This window comes from Clupea harengus, chromosome 13, assembly GCF_900700415.2.
Source record: "Clupea harengus chromosome 13, Ch_v2.0.2, whole genome shotgun sequence".
Taxonomy (NCBI): Eukaryota; Metazoa; Chordata; class Actinopteri; order Clupeiformes; family Clupeidae; genus Clupea; species Clupea harengus.
Genome location: NC_045164.1, coordinates 9008604 through 9031486, shown reverse-complemented (window position 1 = coordinate 9031486; position 22883 = coordinate 9008604). Strand labels below are relative to the sequence as shown.

At 43.3% G+C, this 22883-nt stretch overlaps 2 protein-coding genes across 2 annotated transcripts in view; both read right to left on the bottom strand.

The window, feature by feature from the left end:
* LOC105888574 overlaps window positions 1-8498 on the bottom strand; it is a 55829-nt gene extending 47331 nt beyond the window's left edge. The window contains exon 1 of the mRNA XM_031578628.2: window positions 8306-8498. Within this exon, the coding sequence (XP_031434488.1) occupies window positions 8306-8372 (67 nt within the window). The 5' untranslated portion in view covers window positions 8373-8498. The remainder of the gene's footprint in view (window positions 1-8305) is intronic.
* A 621-nt stretch (window positions 8499-9119) lies between these two features.
* On the bottom strand, window positions 9120-22590 carry LOC105898158. Its single transcript, XM_031579309.2, has 7 exons — window positions 22419-22590; window positions 14850-14967; window positions 14019-14200; window positions 11888-12075; window positions 11511-11670; window positions 10929-11053; window positions 9120-10327 (listed from the first exon to the last, which is right to left on the bottom strand). The coding sequence occupies exons 1-7, from the start codon at window positions 22483-22485 to the stop codon at window positions 9923-9925; spliced, it is 1245 nt and encodes a 414-aa protein (XP_031435169.1). The 5' UTR covers window positions 22486-22590; the 3' UTR covers window positions 9120-9922.
* Window positions 22591-22883: the final 293 nt, after the last annotated feature.

Genomic DNA, 22883 nt, shown 5'->3' with positions numbered 1-22883 from the left:
AATATTTTCTCTTTTTCAAGTTTGCTGGGAACATAGCAGTCAGGCCTCTTATTTCAGAAACAATGAACCATAACAGTTAGGTTACCAATAAAAGGTAAGCCTACTACTTCTTTGATTTCAGCCAGCTGCCTGTTGACATTTTCAGACAACAGTGAAGCTCGCTTCTTTTGCACAACACAACTTTTAAAAGTAAACTTTCAATTCAGAAGCTTTTTATCATCCATTTCGCCGTATCGCGCTCACCATTCACTCAAACCGTAACGTTAGCCTGATGGACCGCAGCCTCCTGCCGGAGGCAAGGACCTCGAAGAGTTTGTGACCCGGGTGGGAGGGATCGGCCACAATCTTACCTGCCCGCCTCAGGGTCCTAGAGGCGAACAGGTCCTGTAGAGATGGCAGATTGCAGCCAATCACCTTCTCGGCAGAACGGATGATACGCTGCAGTCTGCCTTTGTCATTAGCAGTGGCAGCAGTGTACCAGATGGTGATGCAGGAGGTGAGGATGGACTCTATGATGCAGGTGTAGAAGTGCACCATCATTGTCTTTGGCAGGTTGAACTTCTTCAGCTACCGCAGAAAGTACATCCTCTGTTGAGCTCTTTTGGTGAGGGAGCTGATGTTCAGCTCCAACTTGAGGTCCTGGGAGATGATGGTGCCCAGGAAGCGGAAGGACGCCGCAGTGTCGACTGGGGAGTCTCTCAGGGTGATGGGGGTGGGTGGGGCTGGGTTCCTTCTAAAGTCTACGACCATTTCCACTGTCTTCAGAGCATTTAGCTCCAGGTTGTTCTGCCCACACCAGGTCACCAGATGGTCAATCTCCCACCTGTAAGCGGACTCTTCCCCCCAAGAGATGAGCCCAATGCGGGTGGTGTCGTCCGCGAACTTAAGGAGTTTGACGGACTGGTGACTGGAGGTGCAGCTGTTGGTATACAGGGAGAAGAGTAGAGGAGAAAGAATGCAGCCCTGAGGGGAACCGGTGCTTATAGTCCTGGAGTCAGAGACATGCTTCCCCAGCCTCACGTGTTGCCTCCTGTCAGACAGGAAGTCTGTGATCCACCTGCAGGTGGAGTCAGGCACGCTCAGCTGGGAGAGCTTGTCCTGAAGCAGAGCCAGAATGATTGTGTTGAAGGCAGAGCTGAAGTCAACAAACAGGATCCTGGCGTAGGTTCCTGAGGAGTCCAGGTGCTGGAGGATGAAGTGAAGGGCCATGTTAACTGCATCGTCTACAGACCTGTTGGCTCTGTAGGCAAACTGCAGGGGGTCCAGTAGAGGGTCAGTGATGGCTTTGAGGTGAACCAGCACAAGACGCTCAAATGCCTTCATAACCACAGAGGTCAGGGCGACGGGTCTGTAGTCGTTGAGTCCAGTGATTTTTGTTTTTTTGGGGACGGGGATGATGGTGGAGGTCTTGAAGCAGGCTGGTACGTGGCATGTCTCCAGTAAGGTGTAAAAAATGTCTATGAACACCGGAGACAGCTGATCAGCACAGTGCTTCAGGATTGATGGAGAGACAGAGTCTGGCCCGGCTGCTTTGCGGGGGTTCTGTGTTCTTGTGCTACTAGTGTGAATAGTGCAAAGATAGTGTTCTTGTGCTTGTGTGTGTGTGGATAGTGCAAAGAGCAAAATATAAGTGGTTAAATCTGTGCAAGGAGCTAGTATAGCCAGTAAAGGGATGGACAGTGGGTTGGTAAAATAATAAATTGAGATGAGATGAGATGGGGTGGGCAGACTAAGGTAGACTCATGCAGGGAAGACCATCCCCCTTCTGCGGGGCGTTGTAAAGCAGACGTCCTCAGCCTGTCCGATGAGCATGACAGTGACAGCTGGCTTTTAAGGCACTGGCGATGCCAGGGGGTGTGCTGGGGCTCTAGAAAACGCTGAATAGAGTTGATCAATTGAGTTGTTCAGTTTGCGGCTGCTTACAGTTTTTCTCGATTGCATACACACATTTAGCGAATCATGGGTCAACTTAATCTAATGCTCACATCTTCTTTGCACAGCAAGAGTCTTCTCTGGCGAATGGGTTAACTATTTCTCATTGCTTTCACACAAATTTCTTTGAGTTTTAACTAGTGATGGGAAGTTCGGATAATTTTACCGACTCGGTTCTTTGAATCTGTATCATGTATCATGACAGTCTGGATGATTTGAAGTGGTCATTTATTATCACACTAGCATTCAATTATCACAAGGTAAACAAATCCTTTCTGTTTCCTCTTCTGAGCCTATGCAGGTCACGTGAAAAATTATCCTAAGATCCGTATCCGAAGACCCAGTCAAAATGAACGAGTAATTTCTGTTTTCTCTAGCTACCAGTGCTGAGCCTATGCAGGTCACGTGAAAAATGAACGATGAACGAATTGAACATTGATCCAAAAGACTTGGTTGGCAGAAGAACGAAATCCGAAGACTCGGTTGGCAGAAGAACGATACATTGACCCGAAGACACGGTCGGGAGGTGAACGATTCATTCATCTGCCGGATACAGATCTGTATCCGGCAGATGAACGAGTCGTTCACCTCCCGACCGTGTCTTCGGGTCAATGTTTCGTTCTTCTGCCAACCAAGTCTTCGGATCAATGATTCGTTCATCTGCCGGATACGGATCTTTAGATCATTTTTCACGTGACCTGCATACTGGTAGCTAGAGGAAACAGACTCGGTCTTCGGATACGGATCTTTTGATCATTTCCCACGTGACCTGCATTCAACGAATCATTTCTGTTTCCTTGGCTCAGCCTATGCAAGTCCCGATGCGTGGCCACGAGAAAATGAACGAATCTTTTTTTGAGAGGACTCGTTACTCTCGAGTCCTTGTAAGGATCACTAACACATCACTAGTTTTAACACACTTTTCGAAACAGTTAACACACTTCTCAGAGAAAGACACAAAACCATTTTGAATAACCATGTCAACACATTGCAGACACTTAGTAGCAGCCTACTGAAACTGCTCTCTATATTCTAAATTTCGTCAGCACCTGTGTGAACTCTCTGTGCACAACTAATCAAGTAGTCCTCAACCTCTAAAAGAGGTCAATAGATTGATTTTGATACCAAGCATGGATCGAGAAGGCCGCCACCAAAAATAGTGCAATAAAGGCTGTAAATACTGTAAATATACTGTAAATATACAGTAATCAGAATTCTACCGTTTATGTTGTAAATTACTTTAGTGAAACTACAGTACTACATTGTATTGTGGCAACACACTTTACAAAAGTATACAAATGGTTGTTGCCAAGAGTGCAAATACAATGAAACACAGTACAGTAAATTGACTGTAAAGGCCATCAAAGTGTCATTGTCATTGCCGAACGTACAAACAATTGATGCCACAGTATGACGGCTCAGGTTTGGCTGAACCCCGTGATCAATGACTGTTGCCCTAATTTCATTAGAGCATCTTACATGAACGCCACACAGGGGCCCCTCTATTTCTACTATGGCCTCTTCCTTGTCCTCGTCCTTGCTGAGGTACACACTGGCCCACACTGGTGGCAGGGGGAGACTGTTCACTGCAGAACAGATTTGACCTTTTTACTGTATCTTGAAACCTGTCATTTTGACTTACAGTATCCAATCTAATGTGAAAAAATGACTGCAATAAATATTTTTGTGTCAGAATCTTTGCCATTTTGTACACAATAGAACAAATGTAAAATCAATGGTGTTGACAGGTCCTTGTTTAGAATATCTTTTACAGTATTTAGCAATACAAAAACAGAACTACAATATATTATGTATACAAATGATCAGATTTCAAATACTTTCTGACAGTATATTGTCAAGAGTGCTCAGTACAAAACCCAAATTGTAGTATGTTGTCAGTGATAAAATAGTCAATGCTGTGAGGGTATTGCACAAAAGTTGAAGTGATGGATTCAGAGGTTGATATTAATAGCTGTAGTTTGAATTTTGTTATCCATTGTTAAATAAATGAGAAAACGTAAATTTTCAATTGAGCACAAATTGTAGGTTTTGATGGAAATGTTTGGTTTTGATGGGTGTGTGTTTTGAGAAGGTGGTGTCATTCTGCAAACATCAAATAGTGTTTTGGTTATTTCATCTTCTGTTATGGGCTGTGTGTGAGCTGTTTTGAAAAAGTAAACAGTGATTTGAAAAATGTGCCAAAGCAATCGAGAAAAACTGTAATGTTTGGCTAGTAACTTTCCATAAGGGCACGTATTACCAGAACTACTGGAAGTAAAGTCTAGACAGAGACATAATGTGATATGATATGAAAAAGCTGGTTTTTAATATGCTAAATTGACAGCTGGGGTGTGCTGGGGCTCCAGAGAATGCTGAATTTTTCTGTTTGGGGTTGCGTGATGTTTGCTAATTACTTTTCAAAAGGGCAATTAACACTAGAAATACTGGATCTAAAAATCTATGAAAACGCATAGTAAGTAATCTGATAATAGCCAATGTGAAATCAATAGCCATTCTGGTGTATTGGAAAGCGACATAGCTACTGATTCAGTTAACAACCCAATATAGTACAATAGTATCCTGCGGCCCAGTATCCTGAAAAACGTCTTAGTTACTTACGTAACCTCGGTTCCTTAAGCAGAGACCAGATATAACAGTATGGGTCATGACGTTAGTCATGGGTCCAAATCGAAGCCTTTATCCATTCACGCCTGAAAGACTGCGATTCGTCCAAGCTCCCTCCTTAGCCCGCCCCCTCAAGAGCTTATAAATTCAGGAGCGTGGACTGAAACTTCCTTGGAAAGAAAACTGAGCGTAGAAGTATCAAACCAAGGGCAACACTGTACACGCAACACTTTTCATATCTGGTCCCTGCTTAAGGAACCGAGGTTACGTAAGTAACCGAAACGTTCCTTATCGCAGCTGGACTGCAATATCACAGTATGGGACCGTATATATTCCCGCGTGATAATACAGTGGCAGCCAATCACACACACCAACTTTATACATTGCTTCGCCCTCCTAGAGGTTCATACAGCAGCTGGTGGTGAACATTATAGGGCACATCCTTTATACATCGGCGACAGGGATCAGTGATCCCTCGCCTGTAGGAAACAACCCTGGAATGGCTCATTCGCAACGTAACACGTAGACGCTAATGAACACATACATCATTATATCGCCCTCAGGCTAGGGGATTCAGAGATCGCCTGCCTGTAGAACACCTTGTAAAAAACTAGGTTCAGCCACATCTAACATATAGAATCTAATGAAAGTGTGGCGAGAACTCCAGCTTGCAGCTTTACAAATATCTTCCACTGAGACTCCTTTCAGTAAGGCCCAGGAAGAAGAGACCCCCCGCGTAGAGTGCGCATGCAACTTCTCCGGGGGATCCAAAGACAAACTCTTATAAGACAACACGATTGCCTCTACTATCCAACGGGAGAGGCTCGGTTTTGATAGAGGTCTGCCTTTTGCACGTGCACCAAAGCACACCAATAGCTGATCTGATTGTCTGAATGCCCCAGTGCGCTCTACATAGCATCGGAGAGCGCGTACTGGGCAAAGCCTATTCAAACGTTCCTCCTCTGCTGACGCAAAAGGAGGATAACAATTCTCTGCCCTCGTCCGCTACCCTGCTCAGCACATGCTGGAGGAGCGGAACTGGGGGAAACGCATATAGGCGCAGGCTCGGCCACTGGTGGCTCAGCGCGTCTATGCCGAGTGGAGGGTTGTCGCCCCCTAGTGAGAACCAGAGAGGGCAGCAGGTGTTCTGTCTGCTGGCAAACAGATCCACCTGCGCCCTGAAAAAACGCAGCCAGATCTGCTCTATCACCCGAGGGTGTAGACACCAATCTGCTGCTCGAGGGTCGCCCCTCGATAACAGGTCCGCCCCGTAGTTGAGGTGGCCTGGAATATGAACTGCTCTGAGGGAACGGATGTGAACTGCTGCCCACAGGAGCAAGCGGTTCGCCCAGTAGTGTAGTGACGGGGAGCGCACTCCGCCTTGGCGGTTTATATACGCCAATGCTGTAGTGTTGTCCGTCTTACCAACACATGCTGACCACTTAATCTGGGTAGAAAGTGGTGCAGTGCTAAGGCGACCGTTTGCAGTTCTAATACATTTATATGTGACACAGCCTCTGCCGCAGACCAGCGGCCGTTCACGCTTTCCCCCTCGCAGACCGCTCCCCACCCTCTCGTGGAAGCGTCTGTGTTTACCACTACGCGGTGCGTCACTATGCCCATGGGGCCTGACGCCGCGAGGAACCACGGGGTTCTCCAGACTGCCAGGGTTTTCCTGCATCTGGAGGTCACTGTTATTCTGCGGTGTCTGTCCTTGGATGAATTGAGTCTCAAGGAGAGATACCACATTTGGAAAGGCCGCATGCGTAACATCCCCAGAGGGAGAGCGATCGCGGCCGATGCCATCATGCCCAACAGCCGTTGGCAGCACAGTGACGAGACAGGAGGAGAGCTTGGCCTGGTAGCGCTGCAGGAGTGCTGCCGTGTTCGTGGTGCAGGCAGCCTGCCCTGCTGCCAGGTAGGCTTTCTCAGCCAGAGCCGCCTGGTGCCTGGCCACTCGCGTGGGCAGGAGGGGCTTCTGGCCGAGGCGCATCGTGGGGGAGGCGGGCGAGAGGTAGCCCGCCACTGCATCCTCGACCGGCGGAAAAGAGAGGTAGCCGCTGTAGCGAAGGGAGAGCATGGTCACCCCACCCGGACTCGAACCCGGGTCTACAGGGTGCCAAACATGCGCTCTGACCGCCACACCAAAGAGCCCGGCTCAATGGCATGGCAGCCAGAGAGCATATTCAACCGTAGGGACGATCACATCATCACACTGCCCTCACCTTCGGGAAGCGCTTCACGTACACAGACATCCTCACGCATACACCAATCATGCTTCTCCCATCCAGAGCACCCCACACGCAAGTGCTTCACCCAACCATGGGGTTCTTCACACAGTGCTTCACCCAACCATGGGGTCCTTCACACGGGGTGAACATTCCTGGGGGTCCCTCACACAATGTTCACGGGTGCGCTTCCGAAGACCTCACAGCAGGGCATCCCACTTCTGACACCATTTGTAGCGAAGGGATTGCGTGGTCACCCCACCCGGACTCGAACCCGGGTCTACAGGGTGCCAAACATGCTCTCTGACCACCACACCAAAGAGCCCGGCTCAATGGCATGGCAGCCAGAGAGCATATTCAACCGTAGGGACGATCACAACGTCACAGCCGCTCTCTTTGGCCTGGTCGAGGTGCATGTACGAGGCGAACCCCGGCACTGGGGCACGGCCCGAGTAGGGGGTTGCCCACGTCGTCTTCAGCTCCCCATGTACCTCCGCAAAGAAGGGGAGGGCGCTGGGGGCTGGCACGGCTGGGCCAGCATAGAATTCCCCATCCAGCAGCGAGGCCAGCACGCTGGGAGGGGGAGGGGGAGGGAGAGGGAGACCGAGGCAGCTCGCTGCCCTCAGTGCAACCTCATGCAGCTGCTGGCCCAGAGTCCTGGATGTGGCCGGGGGAGAGGTTGCCCGTGGCCGAACATCCAGACTGAGCTGGTAAAAAACCTGATTAACTCACCAACTCGTAATGAGTAAAAGCACACAAAGATTCTTTGAATACAGAAATGAGCGTAGGAATGAGATATACTCAGACTGGATACTTCGAGGCGAAGTTTTCAAAGAGGAAGTTTCAGTCCACGCTCCTGAATTTATAAGCTCCTGAGGGGGCGGGCTCAGGAGGGAGCTTGGACGAATCGCAGCCTTTCAGGCGTGAATGGATAAATGCTTCGATTTGGACCCATGACTAACGTCATGACCCATACTGTTATATCAGTCCAGCTGCGATAAGGAACATTAATTATTTTGCTGAGAGTTAAATACTGTAAAAGGGTTGATATTGTAACTAGCTTTTACTCCGATACACAGTGGTGTAACCCCTTAATTACTTTTCAGTCCACGACATGATTGCCGAAAAGATATTTTTGTTGACAGCACACAACTACTGTTAACAATAAACGTTAGCTTAAACTGACTGATGCTTTGTTTCCACTCAGACGTTTTATCGGCAGGCGGTATTCCGCCTAGGGGGCATTGTCAGAAAAATCACGTTTGCCTGTCAAGTAGCAAGTTCGTCGTCATGTATAACATTAAGCCTTGTGAATCTACCTATTTAGATGAGGGTTGCCGCCGTTGTTCTGTTCTTTAGAGCTTTTAACAACTATCCTGACACTAATATAGAGTCTAATCATTCTATTATTCCAAACAGCCCTCAAATATAATATAACAAACCACAAATCTTGGCCTGCTGTTCTTCCTTACCATGCTAACATTACATTATCGACCAATACTAATTAAACGAACACTTACCCATCCTGACATTGCTGACTCCTTCCAAAACCAATATAAGCTGAAATAAACGAACTGTTTCTATCATGTTTCATCTGATGTGCGTCCTTTACTGCTGAGGAGAAACGCTTCCCCATACATGAAGCTACCGACAGGAAAGTCCCTCTGTGACGACAAAGGGAAAACCGAAGCGCACGTAGGCTACAATACGGAGACCAGGTGATTATTTTGGGGGGTTTTAGCTATTTTGCGTCCCCTCACAATACTTTTGCATTACCTCGCAATGATTTTCTATTCACTCGCATTGATATTACATTTCCTCACTTACTCAAAAGTATTGCAAGTATTGCAAGTATTGTAAGTAATCCATTTCGTGTGTACCTAGAAGTATCGCAAGGGAATGCAAAACTATTGCCTTTCCTGCGGATGGGAGGGATTTTACACACAAACCTTCCTGTCCCTGACAGAATCAAGAAACCCCACTTAACACACAAATGGTCAGCAAGACCCTCCCTGTCTGCTGACATTCACACCTTTTCATATATAGGTAGACCCCATGCCTAACATGCCCCCAACTTACAAGTTGAACCAGACCCCAGTCACACCCATTACGCTAAGTTGTGTATTCTACCGTACTATAACTAAAATTTAACTTGTATGCCGAGTTTGTTGTGTTGGAGAAAGAACATCGTAGAGGTTCATGGGAAGAGACGGATACTTATGCCATTAGGTGCCATAAAACAAGATGAGGAACTACCCCTCCCCACAGCCCCCATTCCTATTTTGAGAGTTTCCGGTAAATCATAGGTGTGAACTTGAGAGGAACATCCCTATATTTTGTCACAAGGTGTCTTTATTTACAAATCAAGATGTACAAATAAAACAAAGCCAAAACATGACGATGAAATGAAAAATGACAAACAAGAACAACAGGTTAACAACAGGTTTTGTTCAGTAACTTGTTCAGTAACGGTATTCAATCAAACCAAACTAATAACAGAACTTGATACCGATGCTCTGGGTTTTCCCTGCCATAGAAAGGCTTAGGCGCAGCATTGACGTTTAATTGGTTGGTCTTTGACTTTGACTTTGATTGGTCACCTTGAATATTGCCCATGACCTTTGATTGGATGTTTCACTGCCATGAATAATATATAAGTGTGGAAGCATTTTTGCAAGTTTCTTTTTGGTTTTGGAAAAAAACTAAACAATAACGCTCATGGTAGTTAAATAACTGCTTGAGAGACCCCACATTCGATTCTGTTCACTGAAATGCATGTGTATGTCATCTCCATGTAGATTTACATTATAAAAAATATCTATTGCTATACTTCTGCTAATAGCGAAAAATAACACCCTACAAAGCAAGCCACAAGTCACCATTGCTCGCTTTACAGTTTAGGGATTATAAATGCTCAACAACAACACGGTCAACTTAAACACATCCATTACCTGAAGATTTGATAGGCACAATATGTGGCATAGAAATAAGATGAAGTTTTTTGCAACAAAGCTCCATGAGATCTTCATTTCAGCCCAAAAGCTCCTAGATGGGGCGCTAGTTCAGAAAGCAGAAGGCTAGATCATGAGGGAGGGGGTCCTCATCAGCAAAAGGAGGGGTCATGCTTTGCTAGTGAGCTAGCGAGGTCCGTAACCACTGACACTGTCCCCTGGAGCGATCTCAATGACGACGGAGGCGCGAGGGCTGTCTGAAGTGTTGTTGGTGATTCTCGCTCTCTGCATGTAGCAGTCATCATTGCTGACATCACAGCCCTGAGGTCGTAGTTGGGGGAGTGGCTCAGCCTTGAGACGGGCTTCATAACCGTCCCCTGGTTGATCCTCACTAGAGGTGGCTGGAGCGGGGATCCGGAAATGGGTCTTCTCCTGGCAGCTGGATGGCGTGACGGCCGTCGGGGTGACGTCGGGGGAGTCCTCAGGCGACTGAAGCAGAGGAGTGCACCCCGTCTGGACCTGGCTGGCAACGGAAGACTCAGGTTGCAGAATGCATTGGGAACCTGCCACTGGTTTGGATTTTAAAGAACCCTGAACAAAGAATGAAAAACAAGACAAAGGAAGGAGAATGATGACATACAATCGTGCAGTAGAACAGACAACTGGAGACCACAACTGGATGGTGCCACTGCTGCTGGGATATAAAGCAAATACAAAACCAGCTCTCTCTAGTGGCCAAAATCACCACTTCAAAATGGATATGTGCACTCCACCATAATCAAGTGACCAATCACTGAATAAAGAAACAGCAACCTAATTAACCTTTGCAATACATATAGCACTAGTAGGTAGCACCACCTGCTGGTAAATGACAAACCAGATGTACAGCTGGTTTGACTACAAGTGGAGAACACATTGATTTGACTTAATATAGATCTCAGGCATTGCCATCATCTGGAGAATATGTCCAAATATGAAAAACCGCCTACATGAAGCCACAAATGACTAAACTTTCATTCTGACTATTCTGCAACTTTGCATGTCTGTGCGTGTATGCGTGCATGTGTATGAAACAAACATAATCCACAGTGATCATTCTCAACAACATAGACAAAAATGAAAAAATTTCACAACAAACACAAAAATGCGATTCTAATGACGTGTCTCTCTGGAGAGTGACTTTCTGACTTACGGGCATCATGACGCTTGCGCGTTCTATCATAGTCTTGACCACTTTCCGTGCACCCAGGAGAATGCCCACTAGTGTCACCAAGACCATGATGCAGCTCACCACCAACAGATAGATGGGCCAAGAACCTGTACATGAGAGGTGAAGGGTCAACAAGGTTTCCAAATAAAACAAAAAATATGCAAAATAACATTTACATTCAAAGCCAAAAAGATCCCTTGTAAAAGGTTAAAAGGAGATTTTGTCTAAATCTAGAAAGCTATCTACTTAATAGCCAACAGACTCGCCTTGCACATACCAACAGCAGAGCAGGCTGTGAAAATCAAAATAGATAGCTGATCTTATTTGTTTGGTTGTGTCCATCCCGGAGCACAAAACTATATGGTGAATAGCTGGTATAGTTAGTGGGAACAACAGGTGTGTTTATCTCTCCATCTCAAAACCATCAAAATTAATTTAAGGATGATGTATCTACCTACATAAATATAGCAACATTTAAGAATGCTGCTTTAAATAAATATACAAACAGCCAATATGCAATTGTGAAATGACAAAAAAGGCTTTCTGAAAAGTAACTTAACTAACCCTTTTCAGAAGCAGAGTTGCATATGTTTGTGGAGGACTTATAGCGCACGGCGTCAAGGTATCCCTCTATCTCCAGGGCGCAGTTTCCTGAGTCTGCGCTCCGCAGTATCTCGCCATAGCATATTTCAGCCACCGGGGAGCACTCAAAGTCAAGTTGCTTCTATGATGTACAAAATTGAATAGAGGATAAGGCACATCATGGACATGAAGACAAAAGTTTGATATTACTGTAGTGAAGAGAAAGCAGACATGTAATTATCAAAATTGAGGAATAACTGGAATACCAAAAAAATGTAGTAAAATGGGGCCAAATGATATCTTGTGGAAAATTAAAGTTACCTCCTACAGATTGTGTAATTAGTCAACATTAATCTTACCTCATTATTGATGTAGACAACGTAGTAAAATTGCACTTCCTCTTCATCGTGTCCTTCAGTGTAATTCCCCTCGTAGTCATAGGGCTCACCTTCATCGACAGGCACAAGGGCTGACGCAGGATTTTCAAATCCGAACTTGACCAAATTGGTCCCAACCGTCACGTTTGGCCTCGGGAGGTCCATGAAACCTGTAACAAGGAACACAAGTGGTGCTTATCAATCAATCTGAGGGCACAGGCTCATGCATAGCATCATTCCACTGAAGCATCACAGCGAGGGCCCTCAGATTCACATGACACTTCTAACCCACAGCAGCACATTCTGCAGAACAAGTAACAACATGAAGGCTCTTAAAACCATAAAGAATAGAGCTCCTCAACCACCATCTCTGCCACTGGGTGCTAATCTATGCTGGGACACAATCCAAATATACCCGTTTCTACCTGCAACCTATATTACAGCATGAAACGACACACACACACAATGCTTTGAGTATCACAAGAGCTCTCCTTACTTTTGCGGTGTTTCTGGTGTCTTGTGTCTTGTAGTATTGCGATATTTGGGCCACAATTTCAATATTATTGCGATTCTTAACATATTGCGATACAGCAAGTATTGCGATTCGATTCTGCGATATATTGCGATTCATGTCCCCCATATTATTCAGAAGGCATTACAATAAATGAGGAAAATAAGACTGCTCAACTCACTTCAAATGTCACATTTAATTCTGTGTACAACATTATCTTCTACACATTAAAAACAAGTGCAAAAACAAAAAATTCTGATTTCGCGGGAGCTTTTCCAAAATGTTGTGAAGAAAGTTGCTGTGTTTTTTAGGTGTTTGTTGATGCAATTGCGGGAGCAAATGAAAGTTGCGATAAAAAGTTCAGAATTTCCCTCTTTGTAATTATAAATGAGTTATTTGTTGAAAAATAAGTAATTAATAAACAAACATTCATTAAAGCCCAAAACCATTGTACTCTTAATAACCTTACCAACATGCCAAACAAAAGATTATCAGGACTACAAAAATGTAGCAAAATAGGCTTTACTTATCCACAGCGAAGTGCACCACGGATCATTTTGAGCATTTGATATAATCAAATCATTGAATTTGCGCGTGTCCTGTTCAAACAGACAGGAGACATTGAGACGGTGAGGCAGCGACGAGCTGTGCCTCAGATTGCGCAATTCCTCACAAACTGGGTTGAGCGCATGCGTAGAACCTATTTAGTCTTGCTGATCTGACATAAAACCACTGTGAAAAAACACAGAGGGGAGGTAAACACTACCTCTGCCTCAATGAATCCCATCGAGAGCCCAACGGTCGCGTTTAAATGCTTGTTCTGCCGTTGCTTTTCTTCTACACTTATATTTGACCTTGACCGCGAAAATGGAAGATTCTATAGCTAAGCTTAAACATTTCTCAAAACTGGACTTTCAAACAAAACGTAAAGTTATCAATAATGGGAGACCAATGCCGGAGCTAAAAGGTATGCTTCAAACGAAGCTAAAAGGTATGCTTCTCACCCCTCATTCGCTAACATTACATTGATACAAACCATGTACAACCGGTTGTGATGGTGAAGCCATTTTCATTTGAATTTGCTGTTGAATGCACGACAACAAAGCACCGCAACAAGCGCCACCTTGTGGATGTAATATGCAAATGTAATATTATCAGAGTAAACTCTGAGAAAAACAATGGAGAAAACCCGAAAGTAAAACACATAATTATATAATTAAATATTGCAATACTTTGCGCTACTGTATCGATATAATTGCGTGGGCAAAATATTGCGATACTGAACAGAATCGATTTTTTCCCCCACCACTAGCTGCCCCTATGTCTTACCTCCCAGATACAATGTTTAGAAGATCTCTATACCTTCCATTTCCTGTCCCTGTACTATTTCTGAGCCTATTTCTAATCTACAGGTTTTCCTACACTGGTATTATGAAGATGGCAATCTGTGCCAATGGATCTATCCCCTTTTTTCTGAAGCATTTGAATTACTAACATGCAAATTATAGATAAACTGAATCTGAACATGATGCTTAACACAAGTCAAGATGCTAATCATTCAGTAAATTGTTTTGCAGACCATTTGAGTGGATGAGTACTTACAGGCTACGTCAGATGAAAAATCACGGTCATAGCTGAATATGACATCAACTTCATCAGAAACGCTGGATCCATCACAGGCCGCCAAAGTGAAAATGTATATGCCCTTTTTTGTAGGCGGCGTGGCTAAGGACATGTCGATATGATGTTCGGATGTGTTGGATTGAATTAATGTCGCGCCATCCCTGTTGACAGAAACATCATAATGCATACATTTGGGCGTCACCAAATTTAGCAAAACTGTTTTCTCATCTCCTCTCTAGTGAGAAACCCAATCTTGCATTCATATGGGATAAAAGCCTGTCATTTAAGCCTACTGAAACAATACTTTGAAGGTAAACAATCATGAGGTGATTTTTACTGCTGTATTCCCTTGTTCATTTTTGAAAACCATTTTTCATTGAGTTTACTTTTTGCACATGTGCATGTGTATCAGCCTTGACAGGATGTTTTGATATCTGGCTGGGCAAAAGTGTGTGTCTTCTAATTCTTATTTTTCTGATACAACACTAGTGATAATCTGTCTCATTTTAAGAACTAATTATCTTTTAACCAAGGTGTCAGCAATGATATCATTCTTTTCTGACAAACTTGTCACTTCATTAATGTTACAATGAAAAACCCTGACGAGCTGAGAAATAGTGTTTAACCCACCATATAATGGTGTTATATGTTCATTGCAAATGTGTTAAAAGGTACATGATTTAGGCCATATGAAAGCCATTGAATTTTTTCAAAGGCATTTTAGGTAATCTCTCAGAAACCTTGAACTGTGACTCCACTATAAATGTATGACTAGAGCTCTTCCTGTATGAGGGTAAACTATTTACTTACCAATAACCTTTAATCGCCACTGAGAACAAGACCGGATCCAGCGAGGGTCCAGTGTGGTTCCAGTAGGCAATGTTTCTGCCATTCTGGCAGAGGATGGTCACATTGTCTGGGGGTGCAACTGCAGAGGATGGCAAAAGAGAAGAGACAAGAAAACAAAACATTAAACAACAGCACATGATAATATGCAGTCAGGTTCATCACAGTTGAATTCTGTTGATCTGTTGAATTCAAAACCAACAGACCACAAAACTACATAGTGAATAGCATGGGAATGTCTCTCTCCCCATAGTATGACTGTGGATCATCAAAATGAATAAGAGGGAATGTCACAGAAACTACTTACAGACACATACCTTAAAAACATATTGTCGACATACTGTATTGTCGCTTTGACAAGGCTGGTAAGGAAAATGTTCCAACCTGGGCCCTATGTTTTTAGATCTTTCGGGGTCAAAATTGTTACTAGGGACAAATAACAATCAAAATCGGTCCAGTATTGAGTTAGAGCCAGCAAGTTAAAGTAAACCCTTTGTTTTAGCCACTGACAGCTCCCACAAAGATCTATCAATAGGGCCAAAATTCCAGACGTTTCCGTTTAAGGGCATTATCTAACGACTTCTGTTCCTTCCTTAGCTAATTCTGGCATCCGCCTTGTTGCCTTTGGGGTTGGCAGGGTTTGGGAGGAAAATCGTAAAGCATGACTTTGTGCTTCAGGATGTACGGTTCAATATTGACCTACTTCATTACATTATAACCACATATAACTCCATGACCCAACCATGGAGGTGAGGGTTCTATCAGGCTCTTTACAAGGCAAACATTTCCTTTCTCTCTGTGCAGTGCTTAGTTTCTCTGAACCCGGGTTCTTTCTGTTTAATATTTTTTTTCTCTCACTAGGCAACCTAATCATCCAATATTTTCTCATCTGAAATTGTGTGCCACAGCAAAAGACTAGTTCGCAATTCTAATCCAATATACTTCTTGTCAAATTCAGCAAATTGCTCCTCACGGACCTGTAGCTGTGCGTTCGATGTGTGTGCTCATAAACACTCCAGTATTTATACACAGTCATGGATCTTTAGCCGGGAAACAAACATAAACAATACCAGCCAATAGACACGTTGCCAGAATTGCGGACTCTGTCTTTAATGACGATAAAAAAAAAATTTTTTTTTAAAAACAATAAATGACTATAAAGTAAACTACTGTCATCACATTTCAGTACAAGGACCCATGATAAAAAAAATCCTCTGTGCCTCCTTCACTCTGTGTAAGTTGTGCCAACCATTTCTTAAACATTTTTGTTATTTTTGAAAGGCTTTGGAACAAAACTGCTTGTAGCAATTGTCCCCCATCTAGATCTAGGCCGACAACTGCAAAATTGTGAGAAAGGACATCAGGCCACTCTCTGCACATCCAAGGTGTTCCTCAGAATGGGTGACCAACAGTTGTGGCTGAATGGCTCCTCATGTCCTCAAAATTAGATTGTTGAGCACGCTCTACCTTGGTCTACTGCTGCCAAAAAATGTAGGCCCTGCTATAAAAATGACAAATTATTCAGTGTCTTAACTCAAGCCTGCTTGGAGTCTTCAGCACAGTAAAATGCAAACGTTAAAGACCGAAAAGACTTTAAACAAGTAAAAAAATGTAACATCAAACATCAGACACAAAAGGGGAGTCTGATACTGGTACACATTCAAAATGTCATGACCTATATTCAGAGGCTTCCTGTAGAGTTAAGATCAGGACACGTGACCTCCATTTCTACGATATGGGCCAGGATCAGAACAGAAAACTTTCTAAGAGACTGCTGTGTGTGTCAATTTTGGAGGAGTTCACTGCAGGAGATGAAGTTGTTTTGCAACCTGCATGTGATGCCTATTTCACTTCCTTCTCAACATCAGATCTAATGAGGAACTGTGGTTGACAGTCAAGGTAACCCATCAGAAACATCTGAATACCCCTCATCTGCCTGTTGATGGATGATGTATAGTTAAGGAGGTCAAAATAACGTAGTACTATGAGGCGGTTTTCCATTGCAGGAACTCATGGCATTTCCCAGGTTGCACAAACGTGTGCAGGAACGGCCCCCTAATCGGCCCTTTCAGCCTTTCTGTTTCTATTGTAGTGTAGGAACTACCTGACCTACTTGATGTAGCCTTTGCTCTTCGATCGCAATGTCAACTTCGAGCATGAACAAATTATATATTCCTCCAGCAACAGCACCAACAATTAGACTGTTAAACCTGAGATTTTCTAGATAATTTCCTGCAGCGCAAATGGCACCTTATGCCAAACTGATTTGGTAAAGCCCACTCATAGTGCCAATGTGCTGTGTATGAAGATCGTAAACTTTACACCTTTCCTGTACTCCAAGTAATTGTGGATGTAAGTGTGCACAAGGTTAAGTATTAAAATTAGAATATAGTTCCTGGACACAGTCTCAGTTCTTAGTGGCTCTTTCTCACTTCGCACTCTCTCTCTCTGTAGGTGTGGGGTGAAACAACATCGCTTCCACAAGACCTCACATGACACCATCCGGGACGGTGAGTCAGAGCAAAACAAACAGGATATCGAAAGCTACGCCTCAGCGAACCACAGGCACATGTACAACGTGTGAACGAGGCATCAGCGGACCACAGAGACATGTACTACGTGCCACAACGTACACGTGTGAACGAGGCATCAGCGGACCAGCTGCAAACACTTTCCTCTGAGCACATCAGCACACTGCACTGTTTGCATTAACATTGAAAACTCTGTTCCGGTAAAAACAAATGTGAAAGTTTTGACACATAAGCATTTATCAATTTCGGTGATTCACCTCAAGTGCCTTCACAATATGATTCTTCACTTTGTAAGACTAATAAGGTGTCAGGTACATCACTGAAGAGAGTATAACAAATTGCAGGGTTTATAAGGAGTGTCTCTGTCTTCCACGAGGATATACACTGTTGCCTCATGTAAACAAAGGACCAACATCTAAACAGTTCTGTAATCCTGCATTCGTTCATGATAAACAACTAATTCCAGGAAGACTGTTTGCAACACTTTGCTACTATAGATCATTGACAAGTATATACGATTCACTAACAGGCTAACCAGACCTATGGCCTACACCAAGTGCAAAATGTATGCAATCTTGTCATATGATCCTAGCTTCTACTAAGACACTTTGAGGGTGAAATGATGCCAAGACTGCAACCAACTGCCACAATATATAGTTACTTTATTACTGCTTGTTAACATCATGAAACTACATATCTACAAGTTGTTTTAATTGAATTAATTTACACAACATGATGAGCAATGAGCTATGTTTCAAGGAGCCTAGGCTAAGTCAAATTCAAAGGCCTCAGCACCCAGAGGCAAGCGTTATGGAACTAGTGGCAACTCCCTTTTGACAGGAAGAAACCTTGAGTGGTGATGGTGAAGAAACACCCAGAGCTAGGCTTAAGTCTCTCACACTGACAGTTAAACAAGTCAACCTGCACAGGCATGGCATAGTAAGAGGATAGAATCATTTTGCAATATCACTGCAGGGTGGGACAAGTGTTGTTGTGTGCAACGTAGTACTCACCGGTCTGCTCAAAATACACCTTTCATTAATTGATAATAGGACACAATGGCCAATGCACCACAACTCATTCCTTTATGGAGTGCAATCGAACTAGGCCTAAATATTGATCCATGCAACAAAAACAGAAACAGGAGACAGACGTTTCCAAATAAGGCTCGGCTGCTGCATACTTTTGCAACACTTAAGACATTTCGCAAGAGCAAGAGGAAGTGGGAAATGAAACGTTGCAACACCTAAGTATTGTGAAATCAAATACGATCTGTGCTTCTAAAGAACAAAGTCAGAGAGGACACTGTGTGCATGAGTTATTGACATTTGCTCTGGTGTCAACACTTCCTTGCACACGCGAACGCAAATACATACTCAGAAGAGCCTGTGCGTGCATTATCTTCTGCTCAACGTCGTGACCTCCGTTGTCCCTTGCATAATCAACTGGTCATCTTCCCAGGATTTATAAATGAAACAAAGCTGTGTCACAGAATGTCTGCCGAATGGTTTCATTAATGGCTTATATTTCTGTCGACTTTTAACATTTTTAGCAAAGGGCAAAGATATCACTTCAGCACTGGTTGTCTACATGTGCAAAAAAAAGCTTTAGAACAGAACTAATTGTGAGGAACTTTCTGGCTGAGTGGAGTTGAGGTGACGAGTTGAGATAGGACTATTCTAGTGTCAGCCTCTCTAAACAAACCCTGTTTACAACATCCGAAATTACAGCATAGTAGATAAATCAAAACTTTTAGTACTACTACTGCTGCTACTACTACTAATCATATTAATAATAATTGGGTGGGTATGTATGTTAAATGCAGAACACACTGCCAAGGAAACACATCATCATCTGCAAATGCAATGCTATAGTTCTGCTCCCAAATGAGCTTGACCACAGTCCCTGACCACATACAGCACGTGAGCTTTCGTGGCGGTTTTGCAGTGCAAAGGTGTGAAAAAGAAACCAGTGCTCTGGCAACCCTCGCAAATCAAGGCACAGAATGAGCTACTGTTTGTATTCAGAGTGAGAAATTCATATTTACTATGCGTCACACTGGATGGTCTCCTATAGACTATCTACAGATGCTCAGATTATAAACAAACCACTTATCTGTTGAAACTACAATTCATGGTGAAGGTTATGGTTAGGAGATGGATTTGGTTATGGTGATGTTCAGTGGACAATTAGAGTTGCTGAGGACTGGGAGTAGAGGATGTTCTCAAGACTTTAAATAGTTTTTGAAAGGAATGATGTGTTCTAAGATGTCAATCAGTCTAAAGGAAGCTACTTAGTTTAGGCTGCCAAAACAAATGTTCCACATCTTTTAAGAAATCAGCTTTATGAAGAGAAACAGTCATGACTCGCACAAATCAGCCCGGGAAAAGAGCGAAAGCTAATATTAAGAGAAGATTTCCTTGGTCTGATCTAAAATGTTGCTGCAACTTTATAGTAATCACATACAAAATACCATGGAAAAGAACTTTCACAAACTCTGCTTTATATAAATCAGGAAAGTACAAAAAAAAGGTTATCTCTGCAAATCAGTTACACTCACAAACTACACATGGACCGTAGAGACATTGTTAACAACACCTTTACATGTAGGCAGTGTCATGATTCAGTGAAAATCAGGCGATTGGGGCTTGGCTCAGAACAGAGCAATTTGATTTTGAAATCTTGTGACTGAATTTTAATTGGGCTTTATTGTTGTTCTTCTATCCAGGCTGCAAAGAGTCCTCTTTTAACAGCAAAACACAATGGCTTCGGGACACTTCAGTGTCTGAGTTGCACAGAGCACACTACACTGGGTGGTGAAAGAAATAATTTAAATAGCACATAACATTCATTGAGACGTGACCAGCAAGTCCATTGACTGAAGTTTGGGTAGTACGTAAGAACAATTTGATATTCTATGCTACTCCAAGCCTAACTCTGGGTGTTATACAAAGATTCAATGTGATGTTACTCTTTATTACACAATGTACACATTTTTTATTTAATAGTGTAGTTACACAGTAAATCACATTTGTCATTTTCAGTGTTGGTGGCTGTGGATGGCATGTGCATCAGTTTCGTTTCCTGTGAGGATACGTGTGAGGTGAGGATAGCATTACCATAACATTTCAACTCATTTACAGAAAGCCAACCTTAAATAATGACGACAACAACAGTTGGGAGAAAAAAACTAGGTATAAGTTTACCACTGGACCACTGTAGGTCTCGGTGGTAACATTAGGTTTCTTTTTTTTAAGCTATATTAAGCCAGCTAGTGAGGCGATGGTGTTACATTATGTAGGCTCTGTTTTATAGCCAAAACTAAGTCCTTAAGCTAATAGGTTGTTGCAAGAGTGGTTGCTAGGGTGCCACTATGGTAGTCAATATGGTAGTTATGACGATTTCTAAGGTGGTGCTATGGTGGTTTAGATGGTTGCTGAGGTGGTTGCTAAGGTGTCATTAGGGTAGTTTTAGCAGATTTTAAGGTGTTGGTTTGGTGGTTTAGGGGGGTGGCTTGGGTATCATTATGGTACTCAAGGTGGACACAGAAAGAGAGCCTTCATATTGGCGCAGGTTACGGTTGACAGTTGACGGTCAACGGTTCAAGGTAGGGTAAGCGATTCTGGAGAAACCAGCAAGAGTAAGACAGCTTTTGAACTGAAAAAATCCCAACCCCTTTCTTCAGACCCCTGCAAAGCCATTCCTCCTAAACACTTGAACATGCTAGCCTACTGCACATTCAGCGTTAGGGAGAAGAATGCAGCAAATCATTGCCATCTATGTCGTGTCTCAGTCACTTCTAACTCTATGGTCACACGAGCGACACAGAAGGGAGACAACCCCTTTGTTGCTTGCTGCTTATGGTCGTCCCTAGCTCGTGGTTACAAGGTTACAGAAAACCAGGGGGGAAACCACTGAGCAATAAAGCATGAAGTTCAGAACATATTGTTAATTAATGTGGCAGAGAACCAACATATCTGAAAAGACTTCAAGCCCCAACACACCTAACTTGAACTGAAAGGGTGACTGACTGACTAAATAACATACGTGAGACTTTTTTTGTGAAACACAAAGGGCAGCTTTTCTGTTTCAGTTTTTAAGCAATTAGACTCTGGAGTGACACTTTACACTGAAATACTTCAGGACAGCTGGCTTTTACTGGTGCTGGGGCCCTACAAAACGCTTAATAGAGTTGATCAATTGAGTTGCTCAGTTTGCGGCTGCTTAATGTTTGGCTAGTGACTTTCCATAAGGGCACTTATTACCAGAACGACTGGAAGTAAAGTCTAGACAGAGACATAATGTGATATGATATGACAAGGCTGGCTTTTAATATTGACGGCCAGGGGTGTGCTGGGGGTCCAGAGAATGCTGAATTGTTCCGTTTGGGGCTGCTTGATGTTTATTGTTAATTAACACTAGAAATACTGGATCTAAAAATCTAGACAGACATAATGCGATATGCGATAAGTAAGTAATCTGATAATAGCTAATGTGAAATCAAAAGCACTTTTGTCCATTCTGGTGTAGGCCTACTAGCAAGCGACTACTGATTCAGATAACCCAATATAAAGACAACATTATCCTGCGGCGCAGTATCCTGAAAAACATTCATTATTTTGTTAAATACTGTAAAAGGGTTGATATTGTAACCAGCTTTTACTCCGATACACAGTGGTGTAACCCCTAAATTACTTTTCAGTCCACGACATGATTGCCGAAAGGATATTTTTGTTGACAGCACACATCTACTGTCAACATTAAACGTTAGCTTAAAATGACTGAGCAGTTGACGTTAGATTTCATTAGGTCGTCATGTATAACAATTCGCCTTGTGCATCTACCTATTTAGATGAGGGTTGCCGCCGTTATTCTGTTCTTTAGAGCTTTTAACAACTATTCTGACAATAATATATCTTGGCCTGTTTATCCTTCTCCTACTCTCTTACCATGCTAATGTTACATTACCAACCAATAGGCTACTAATAAAACGAACACTTACCCATCCTGACATTGCTGACTCCTTCCAAAATCAATACAAGCTGAAATAAACGAATCGTTTCTATCATGTTTCAACTGATGTGCGTCCTTTAGTGCTGAGGAGAAAAGCTTCCTCATACATATGAAGCTACCGACAGGAAAGTCCCTCCTTGACAGGAAAGGGAAAACCGAAGTCTTTACGCACGCGTAGTACGGAGACTCACCAGGATCAGATTATTTTGGGGTTTTTAACTATTTTGCGTCTGTCCCCTCACAAGACTTTTGCATTCCCTCTCATTGATATTACATTTCCTCACTAACTCAAAAGTATTGCAAGGCAACGCAAAATCCATTGAGTGTGTGCCCAGAAGTATCGCAGGGGGATGCAAAGCTATTGCCTTTCCTGCGGATGGGAGGGTTTCTACACACAAACCTTCCTGTCCTTGAAGAAACCCCACTATCTACCTAGACCATTTCTAGACCGAAG

What these genes read in the sequence shown, in the direction of transcription:
- LOC105898158 (XM_031579309.2), bottom strand. Translation starts at nt 22,485, where the DNA reads ATGATAGAAACGATTCGTTTATTTCAGCTTGTATTGATTTTGGAAGGA. An exon ending in TTGTCTACATCAATAATGAG is followed by an intron (nt 11,671 to 11,887) that starts GTAAGATTAATG and finishes TGTACATCATAG; the next exon opens with AAGCAACTTGACTTTGAGTG. An exon ending in CAACTCTGCTTCTGAAAAGG is followed by an intron (nt 11,054 to 11,510) that starts GTTAGTTAAGTT and finishes TCTCATGTACAG; the next exon opens with GTTCTTGGCCCATCTATCTG.